The sequence below is a fragment of the Alosa sapidissima genome, chromosome 10 (assembly GCF_018492685.1).
Source record: "Alosa sapidissima isolate fAloSap1 chromosome 10, fAloSap1.pri, whole genome shotgun sequence".
NCBI classification, from domain to species: domain Eukaryota; kingdom Metazoa; phylum Chordata; class Actinopteri; order Clupeiformes; family Clupeidae; genus Alosa; species Alosa sapidissima.
This window is the reverse complement of record NC_055966.1, coordinates 4,551,839-4,561,785: the sequence shown is the minus strand read 5'-3', so window position 1 is coordinate 4,561,785 and position 9,947 is coordinate 4,551,839. Positions and strand designations below refer to the sequence as shown.

The 9,947-nt window shown below is 41.1% G+C and overlaps 1 protein-coding gene across 2 annotated transcripts; it reads left to right on the top strand.

The window, feature by feature from the left end:
• The first annotated feature begins 33 nt into the window (after window positions 1-33).
• On the top strand, window positions 34-6,814 carry abhd5a (abhydrolase domain containing 5a). Of its 2 annotated transcripts, XM_042105730.1 has the most exons (8): window positions 34-176; window positions 425-510; window positions 1,508-1,593; window positions 2,180-2,555; window positions 3,270-3,424; window positions 4,116-4,227; window positions 4,580-4,766; window positions 5,168-6,814. In XM_042105730.1, exons 2-8 carry the CDS (start codon window positions 464-466, stop codon window positions 5,255-5,257), a joined length of 1,053 nt encoding a protein of 350 aa, XP_041961664.1. In that variant the 5' UTR covers window positions 34-176; window positions 425-463; the 3' UTR covers window positions 5,258-6,814. The 2 variants fall into 2 exon arrangements, with proteins under 2 accessions (XP_041961664.1, XP_041961663.1); XM_042105729.1 differs by lacking the exons at window positions 34-176; window positions 425-510 and adding an exon at window positions 1,005-1,377.
• The last annotated feature ends 3,133 nt before the right edge of the window (window positions 6,815-9,947 follow it).

The following is a 9,947-nucleotide window of genomic DNA, read 5'->3' as shown; positions in this document are numbered from 1 at the left end:
ACAAAGTTCCTCACTTCCTCCACGTCATCGAGTAGAGGAGACAGGCGCAGAGAAAAAAAATCGCTGAGGAAGACAAGCTTCTTAACCATACAAAGTAAAGCACACCCACCCCACCCACCACTTAACGCTACTGTTATGGATAAGTCACTCACGGGTACACAGTGATTTCGTAGCAGGTATGTACTGTAGGTATAGCCGTAGCCACATCCACATTTACGATTTTTAGAAACTATCTGGTATTGTCATGCTCAAATGTCTGATTGGGCAACAGGAACTAGTGTTACAGCTGCACTTGGAATCTTCATTGCTATATTTGCATTGCTTGTAGCGAATCGCGACATTGTAACAAATTAATGTAACAAATTAATGTATCAAATTAATGTATCAAATTGGGTCCGACTGACACGATTGTGGTTGGGAACAGAGCAGCACCTGCACGCACACTAGCTCCAACCGTGACGTCATGCGACGTCGAAAAATGGCCGATGAGCCTGTGTCAACAGACAGGGGGTAAGTAAAAACAGAAACTAAACACAGTTTAGACCAACAATAACACTACTAACAAGTATTATTATACAACTTAAACATGTGGAGCTTCATTGTGTATTCTACATTAGGTTATAAAGTTAAGTGTCGTTGCCTAGTTCACCTCTCTTACGATCTCAAATCACTACAGCTGATGTTGCAGTGGAAGTTTGCTTTAGCTCTTGTTTGTTAGATTGATCATGTTTGTTGGCATTAAAATGTCTTTCAGGCTAAAACAATGTCAGACCGTCTAGATGTCAACACAACATGTCTAGCCTATGATAGGCTAGCCTACTCATTACATCAACACACAGTTAGGCTATATTTAGCAAACTCTATAACAATACGTTATACCCTATTATTGTTGTAATTGGGTTTAAAATAATATCCAGTTATAGTTAATCTGTTAGATATCATTAGTGTTTTATAGTTTATAATTTTTAGTCATATGATAGGGGATAAAACAAGATATATATTAATAGAGGATCTTTAGTGTAGGCTTACTTGTAGCTGTCTAACCTTCTACTACTGTAGGTTATATGGCTACCAATGTGTGAAATGAGGTCTGTTTTCTCGTTTAAGGATATTTGATCTTACAGTGAAGTCACAAGTCTTCTTCTGAAGATATGAAGTGTGATTTGTGAACCTCTCTGGTGGAAATTGTTGCCTTTGTTATAGTGGGCAAGGAACGAGTGGCTCTTGTGAAATATTGGTGATGGACTCAAGTCTGTTGGGAATAGTCAAGAAGATTACTGCATATATTCAGAAAGCACAACTCTGGGTGTTACACAGGGAGCTTGAACCTCTATTTGTTGTGTTACTACTGCACTCTTCTGCTTTTTTCAGCAAAATGTAATTTTGACTTATTTGTTTTATTTATTTTTGTACTGTTACAGCTATAACAGCTTAGAATAGATCACTGCTATCATGAACAAGTACCTTACATTTGATGTACATTTCTTCTGACGGACATTTCTGACAGGTCCTGGTGGATTAGCAGCTGGCTACCTTCCTGGTGTCCAACTTCCACTAGCCATTTGAAAGATGCTGAAGAGAAGATACTACTCCGTGAGTGCCAGTGTCTGCTTTCCTATTTTCTCTGCCATTCCACTTGAATTGTGCCTAATTCATACAAGATTTTACATTATCTGTAATATATTGAAAACCATAATATTCCACAACCTTAAAGGGAAACTTGGCAGGATTTCCGCCTCTGCTGGAGAAATTGTGCATTATGCTATTTCAAACTGTGGAAAAAGGTAACGATAAAGCACATGGATTTGTTTACAAGCTAGCAAAACGGTTAGCATAAGTTTGGCAGACAATGTGGATGTTACAAGGTAAGAAACACGATTTAAAACGAGTTTCTTGTTTCTCACTTCTCTTTCCGGGACGGTAGTCGCAATGTTGCAAGGTTGGTTTTCCGCCTGGGGACGCTAGGGGCAGCGGGAAAAGTCACCATTTTCACCGGAACAGGTCATTTAACCATCCAAATGATTTCTAAACGGGTTTATTACGTTAAAATAGTTGCCAAGTTCCCCTTTAAATTAATCTTTTCCTAGACTGCATGAAGCATGTGAGTTTTTGTGACACAGTGTACAAATCGGTCTGAGCTCATCCTTTGTTTTACCCTCTCTCTCTTGTCTTTCTCTAGCCGTAAAAAGTAAATTCTCCAGGCAGTATGTGCCTATCTCAAATCAGAATGTGCTGTCAACGCTGGCCTTTTGTGAGAAAGCAGGCAACGAGTCCACCCCCTTGGTTCTGCTGCATGGCTTTGGGGGAGGTGTTGGGCTGTGGGTGCTCAACCTGGACGCCCTGTCCCAGCAGAGGCCAGTTTATGCCTTCGACCTGCTGGGCTTTGGCCAGAGCAGCCGGCCAGATTTCAGTAGCGACGCACAGGAGGCCGAGCTGCAGTTTGTGGAGTCCATTGAGCAGTGGAGGACCGCTGTGGGGCTGGAGAGCATGGTCCTGCTCGGCCACAACCTGGGCGGATACCTGGCAGCAGCATATGCCCTCAATTACCCAGCCAGGTTAGTGAGCTAAAAGCTCATACTCTGTATGTGGCAGAAGATCTTTTAGTGTTTTTCGTGTTGCACTAATAAACAACTGAATGCCCTTAAGGGTTGTAATGGAGCCCACAGAAAGAGATCCATTCAGAGAATTCATTTAAAAGACGTTTCGTGCTAAGACAATCCTTCCTTCTCCGAAATAGCCAAGCTCTGAGTGGACATATTTGTCTGGAGGGCTGAGATGGGTCAGAACTAATGTGCACGGTGCATTAGGATTGTGTCCATTACTGCTTCCGTTTTTATCTGCTCTGCATAATAACCCCAACAAATCCATGTCGAATTTTGGGTCTTATCCATAGCTGAGATTTGAAAGGTTTGATTTAGGGGCCGGAACAGCCAAGTCTATAGTACTCTGGTTTACATTGGAATCATCTGAACATGAGGCACTGCATATAAACTCACTTAATGATTTGCTCATCAGAGTTAATATTCTCTGCTACAGTAAAACTTTTATTTATATGGATGGTGTTATTGAAGCCACAGTAGCATAGGAAAGAGTTCATTGCTCCCAATTGATCTTCATTATCATTATAAGATGTGTTGTAGCTTAAGGCTGATACTTAACAAAGCTGAGAGCAATAGCATGCAGGTGCAGAGCTGAGCAGGGTTTCAGTGCGTGCTAGTGTGTGTTTGGTTCTTCTGCTGAGCTGTGCTACACGGCTGCTTACGCAACAGAGTCAAGCATCTGATCTTCGTGGAACCGTGGGGTTTCCCTCAGAGGCCTGACCCCGGAGACGAGGACCGACCCATCCCCATCTGGATCAAGGCCTTGGGAGCCATGCTGAGCCCCTTTAACCCTCTGGCAGGGCTCAGGGTTGCTGGGCCACTAGGTAGGGATGCATATTTTATCATTCCATTCAGATTTAGACTATATAGACACTGCTTCTGTTTTTAACATGCAGAGCTTTACGACCTGAGAAGACGGATGTAAAGGATCCCAGTAACAAGTTAGACAGTACAGAACTAATGAAAGGTTATCTGTAGTAGGAGCTGCTCGCCACTAATCCCATTTCAGATTTTAGGAATGCATTTGGAATGACATACCATTTGCACTGGTGAAAGACAAATGGATTAATGAGGTCACTGACTCACTGAAGATAGTGTATATATATAAGTCATGGACATATGTTTTAGTAGTTTTATAAATCTGGTAAGAAACACTGTGTTTCAACATTGCTCTACTAGCTGCAGCTCACCCCAGTAGATTTCATGTTTTTGTCATTTCATGCCTTATGCCTGTGATTTTCTTCCTTTGGGAGATGGCCTGTTTTCAGTGCCTATACAATTGTTTACTGTCTGAGGGCTTAAATTATTGTTTCACTTTCTGTGCTTTAACTTGTGGACTGTGATTAGACCACAGACTGGAATCACTTCAGAGAAATAAGGTAGATACATATATAAAGGCAGTATTGCATACTGTGTGAGTATCAGTCATCATAAAGGTTTGTGTGTGTGTGTGTGTGTGTGTGTGTGTGTGTGTGTGTTGTGTCCAATTCATGTGACATTCCTGTGTGTCCTCAGGTCCAGCTCTTGTACAGACACTGAGGCCAGACTTTCAGAAGAAATACGTATCTGTGTTTAATGATAACACTGTGACAGACTACATATACCATCTCAATGTGCAAACTCCAAGGTCAGTCACCTGCAGTTCGTCCATCTTTCTTTGCTCAAGCCATACTTCCTCATGCTCTTCCTCTCAAACAGTACTAATAGGAACAATAATGGAAACATATTCATCTATCCATTATGCAATAATTGCCTGGTTTTCATAAAACTTGGATCAGCCCTGACTCATGATCAGGTCTAAAAATGATTTCTCACTTTTGATAACGCTGTGAGATAGGGCCCTTCGCCTTAACTGCCTTAGAGCAGTCTAGTTACAGTAGTTGGTTTGTTTTTCTGTCGACAACACAGTGATTTTTAATGAACCCTATCTTGGTGTGGTTGATGCTGTACAGTGTTAATGCTTTGTTTGTCTCCATTAGTGGTGAAACAGCCTTCAAAAACATGACAATACCCTATGGCTGGGCCAAGCGGCCAATGCTGCAGCGAATTGGCCTGATCCATGCGGACATCCCCATGACTATCATCTATGGCTCTCGCTCCAGCATAGATGGCTACTCTGGCAACTCTATCAAGGAGCTGCGACCAGATTCCCATGTGGAGATTATTGTAAGTCAACCATCTTATGAGTCTGTGGTAGATAGTAGATAAGATGTTCTTCCTATGTTGTCATCTGTTGTGCAACTTAATGAGGCTCAGACAGGTCAGTGCTTCTAGTTTAGTGAAGTACATGACCGTAAAACCTTTACAGTCTTAGATATGTACAGATGATTGTCATTCAGTTGCGTTTTTCAGGAATACTGAGGCTGTGCCGTTTGCATGTGTCGGGTTAGGTGGAGCAGAAATCAACTGTACTATAACTTTTTGAAGAACAGAATGTTCCAAAGACACCACAGAGTGTTCAAGAACATGTAACCTGTCCAAGTTGTGACACGCTTTATTATTTTATATTATTTATTAGTAGTTCTCCCAGCTTCCTCTCACTCTGTCCCTCTGCTGGTTTCCAAAAGGCTATCCGTGGGGCTGGCCACTACGTGTTTGCAGATCAGCCGGATGACTTCAACCAGAGTGTGCTGCAGGTCTGTGAGACGCTGGGCTGAAAAGGAGCAGGTTAGGGGATCATCTCCCAGAGCAGCCCCAGCTAGAGGTGCTCGCTCTTTGGCTTTGTAAAAGGACTGTGTGCCCCTAATAAGGACACAAGCCTTCCTCCAAGTGCCTTCAGAGAATCACATTGCCTTTGAATTGGTAGTTCCCCTGTGAGGCCTTTGCATAAGAGGTCTGTTTTAGGGAGAAGAATGAACATGAACAGTGTTTTGATTGTTGCGACTGGGATTTCAATTTTGTGTTTAAAAAGGCTTGTCGCTGACTTTGTTGGAAAGCATGCCTACAGAGGTTAATTTGTTTTTGAATATACATTATGTAAATTAAGTATTTTATTTGCACGAAACAATTGACATAATATGTGAACAGTGCCTGTCTGACACAGACATAATGCCTGATAGATTCAGAGCACAGAGTTGAGTAAGATATAAGACTCACTAAAACAGTAAATATGTAATATTTAGCTCTATATGGACCACTATGTGTAATTCAGAGTATCGCCAGAGAAATCATTTGACATTTACTGTAGATACAGTAAGTGGAATGTATAATTTGCACATTTCACTTGTCAAATTATGAAAGTATGATTATCCTTCTGTATATCTTTCAGGTTGTCATTGTGGTAATGCATGGTCTAGATGAGGTATCAGAATATGGCTCAACCATGAAACATGTCACCTGTACATTATTAATTACTCAATGGAAGAGGTGAAATTGCACAGAAAAGCTGTAATTCTTACTAATAGCTATAAAGTCCTGGTATTTTAATCTGTCAGATGATTGCTGTCAAACAACTGCTAGGTCTGTCTGCTGCCCTTTGGACTAACCCTTGGACCGCTCCCTTGTTTCACTATGAGTCTAAGAAAGAATAATAAGCCTTTAGCAGATATGTAACAAGGTAATAATTATCAATCTATATAGGCTCAAATTAATTCTTAAACCGATTCAGTTTGCATCTCATCTGCTTGACGATTACAGCTCATATTGAGAGCACAGATTATGGGATGGATCCCAGAGGATTCTCCCTGGGATCACCATATCACCTGTTTCATCATACCATATATATATATATATACTTTCCAAGACTACTAGATATGAGACCTCCCAAAGAACATTGTAACCAAAATCAGCCAAAAGCTACATAACAATATAATGTTCATCATGGAAAACTCATCTGTCTACCTCATGCAGGACTCGGTAGTGACTACTGTGAAATGTGGCCATTTATTTAAATAACGCCACTTATTAACATACACACTCACACACACATTTCTGTAAATAACAAAAGTGTGGCTAATTTCTATACTCTGTTGCCTTAGATACCATGGGGCTGGGCTCAAACCTGTTGTAAAACTCAGAGCCTCAGACTCAACATTGTAACAGGACTGTGGTGAACTTGTGTGTTTCATGACTAATGATGACTGCTGTGGTGCAGAAATAGGCTTGAACTATATTTTGTGTCTAACAAGGGCTCCCTTTTTGAGAGAGTGTGTTCTGTGTCAAATGTTATGAATGTGAAAGTGTTAAACAAATAAACCTTTCTTGCATTTGAATAATCAAACAAATGTGGATTGTAATGCCCAAATGTTTTGAAGAGTGAATTGAAATGATGGCCCTGTACACAACTCTGTTAACCCTGTACACTTGATGTTTTTTATCCTTTGTGACCCTAGTGTCTTAGAAATGTGAGTGAAAGTTCATGGCCCTTTTACCCAGAGCCGTTGGAGTAATGTAATGCCAATGAGGAGGCTTGTGGGACATGAAATAGAGGAGAGTTGACCAGTTATCAATCAGTTCCATCCCAGTCCACCAGAGGGCGCAAACACACATGGAACAGCCAGTCTTTGAGCGTAATGTCACTGTTGAGTCATTGTTGCACTTAGTATTTAACCTTTCTACTGTATATTAATAGAGTACACTTCAGCATTTCTTATCTATGTGAAAAAAACAAAGTGTATAGAAATAAGTGGCCAACAAATGGTATGTTTTTTTTCCTTCTCCCAACCTCAGTATAGATCAGCGTTTCTTTTTTCGCAAAAGCCTGAGACATAAGCAAACATACAGATCTTTAGTACTAGATACCCTGTGAATAGCTATGTTTAAATGAGTGCTTAAAGAAGCACTTAAGCTAACCTCTCTTTCCTCTCGCCTCATTGCTTTTCTCTGCTGTGTGCCAATGAGGACATTATATCATCCTGCTTTACACAGCAATAAGGAGAGGGCTCATTTCTTGGCTCCATGAGGATGGCATTTGGCACCTTTTCAAGGGGTCATATAAAATAAAATAAAAGCCTTTCTTGCTTAACACAAGAATGATTTGGAAAGTCTGTATTTCATGCGAGGGTTCAACCCATTGGATAATGTTGGCTAATGCATTTAGTGCAGTGCACCATGGGTTGTCTCAACATAAGACCAGAGGAGGTCTTTACAGAGCCATGGGCAGACGAGTTGAACCAAGTTGCTAGGTTACCAGCCTGGTGCCTATATTACATTTTTTTTATTCATCCCCTCGCCCACCTCTCTCCATCTCTCTCTCTCTCTCTCTCCCTCTCTCTCCCTCGCTCATATACACATATGCTCTGTCCTTTTCTTTTATGCTGTACTGGATGGCGACCCTGTACACATACTCTTTCCTTCCTAACATATCACATGCTGGGAATTCTCCTGGGTACTGTGGCAATTAACACATATTAATACTTTATGCGACCATTTTCAGTAGCTGATATTGCAGCTTTGGATGACAATTTTATTTTACTGAAACATACCATTATAACGATATGCCTGTGAAGTATGTGCATATATATCTTGTATATAATCCAGTGGATAGACAACAGACACATTCTATTTACATTAAAAGGCACTGTAACAGCACTGTAAAAGCCAAATACATAAAATCCAAATAAAATGCATTAAGCAAAAGGATCATATCTCAAGTGATTCATCATAGTCTTGTAAAGACAAATAGGAATGTCACTACGGTAGTCTAAAAGTATCTTTTACCAGTCCAGGATTAGAGTCTCTAATAGAGCAGAATAGGAGATGCCAAAGGGGCCGATACCAGACGAGAGCAGCTATTCAGTAACTTCATGTTCTAGTTGGTGGCTATCCATTCCCCTCCGCCACTCATTACAATAAGCAAACACCAGACACATCTGCCTGCACATCATAAACACTGTGCCGTAATAATAATGAAAAAGGTCCTCAATGGTTACAGCACTGAGAGCTCTGAACAAGAATCCTTTCATCTAGAAAAATGGTCAGTCATTCCTGCACATCGTCATACTGTACCTCAGCGTAGTGTCTGAGGATTAAGGGTGTGAAGCTACATCAGAACCATTACACTCACTACCCCAGCTTTCCCCTCCCTATGTGTCTGTGTGTGTGTGTGTGTGTGTGTGTCTCTGTGTGTGTCTCACTCTTCCCGCAAAGCTCACGACTCGCAGAAAGCCTCAGCTGGACTGACAGGCGAATGGGAAATCAATCGACACGCCAGGCACTCTGTGTCAGTCCGCTCAAAATAGGGGGGAGTGCAGAACTAAAAATATACTCAAGAATATAAATAAATATATAGACGTATGGCATAGAAAAGGTATCTGTGTACAACAGAGATATCATCGTGTAAGGTATGTTAATGCATTTTCCTAATCACACAAGACCTATTGAATGTGTGTGTGTGAATTGTCCCTACAATGGTCTGTGATTGCCTCAATCTGAAGGAGCATTTTTTCGCATGAGTGAGAAGTTGCTATAGAAATGCCACACACACACACACTCACACACAAACACACACACAAACATACACACAAATGAAATTGATCTGGGACCGCTGTGGCACTGTTCAGGTGAAACACCAGCCCAACCGTATCCATGGTGATAGGAAACATCAGATCTGAGCTTGATGATGCTTTGTAATCTGACAGCCGCCTCAAATCAGCTCCCTCCCTTGACAGACACAGGCTGAATGAGAACTTTAACAGTAAATGACAACGAATTGTAAGAACATTTGTGGGCCATCTCACAGCTTTGGCCATCGTATTAGCTGCTATAATGTCAAGTTCAAATTCAGATTTCAGTTTATTAGTCATATGCTCCTTGTTGGTCCCCCCCCCCCCCCAATCCCAATCCTCCCCCACCTTTCTTATGCTGACACCAGACATAATTTCACTGCATTTCTTACTTCCAGTAACTATATGCATGTGACAATAAACTTCCTTGTATCCTTGTATATGTACGTTAACACAAGGTCAGCGTTAGACAATGAGATGTGCTTGACAAGAAAAAGCAGCAGGCCAGCTCACCAATAACAGGAAAGTATAGGGTAAATGATAAATAGGATATAGTTAAACACTAGTAAAGTACTAGTACTAGGAATGATATAACATTGTAGTAGAAAGTAAACAGTGTATAGAGCATTATTGCACATTAATTGTCTTATCAGTCTGGTACGATGACAGCAGTTCATATGAGATGTTTGAGTTCTGGAGCCTGGTGATAAAAACTATATCTGAGTCTGCTGGTATGTGCAGACATACTCCTGAATCATCTGCCAAAAAAGCAGACACTCTTAGCAATCCTAATCTTTAGCGATGCTGTGTACCTTTGGCAGGCACCGTTGCTGGTAGATAGGAGTCTATATCCAATGATGTGCTGTGCCGTCGAGCTACAGTAGCTACCATACCAGGCCGTGGT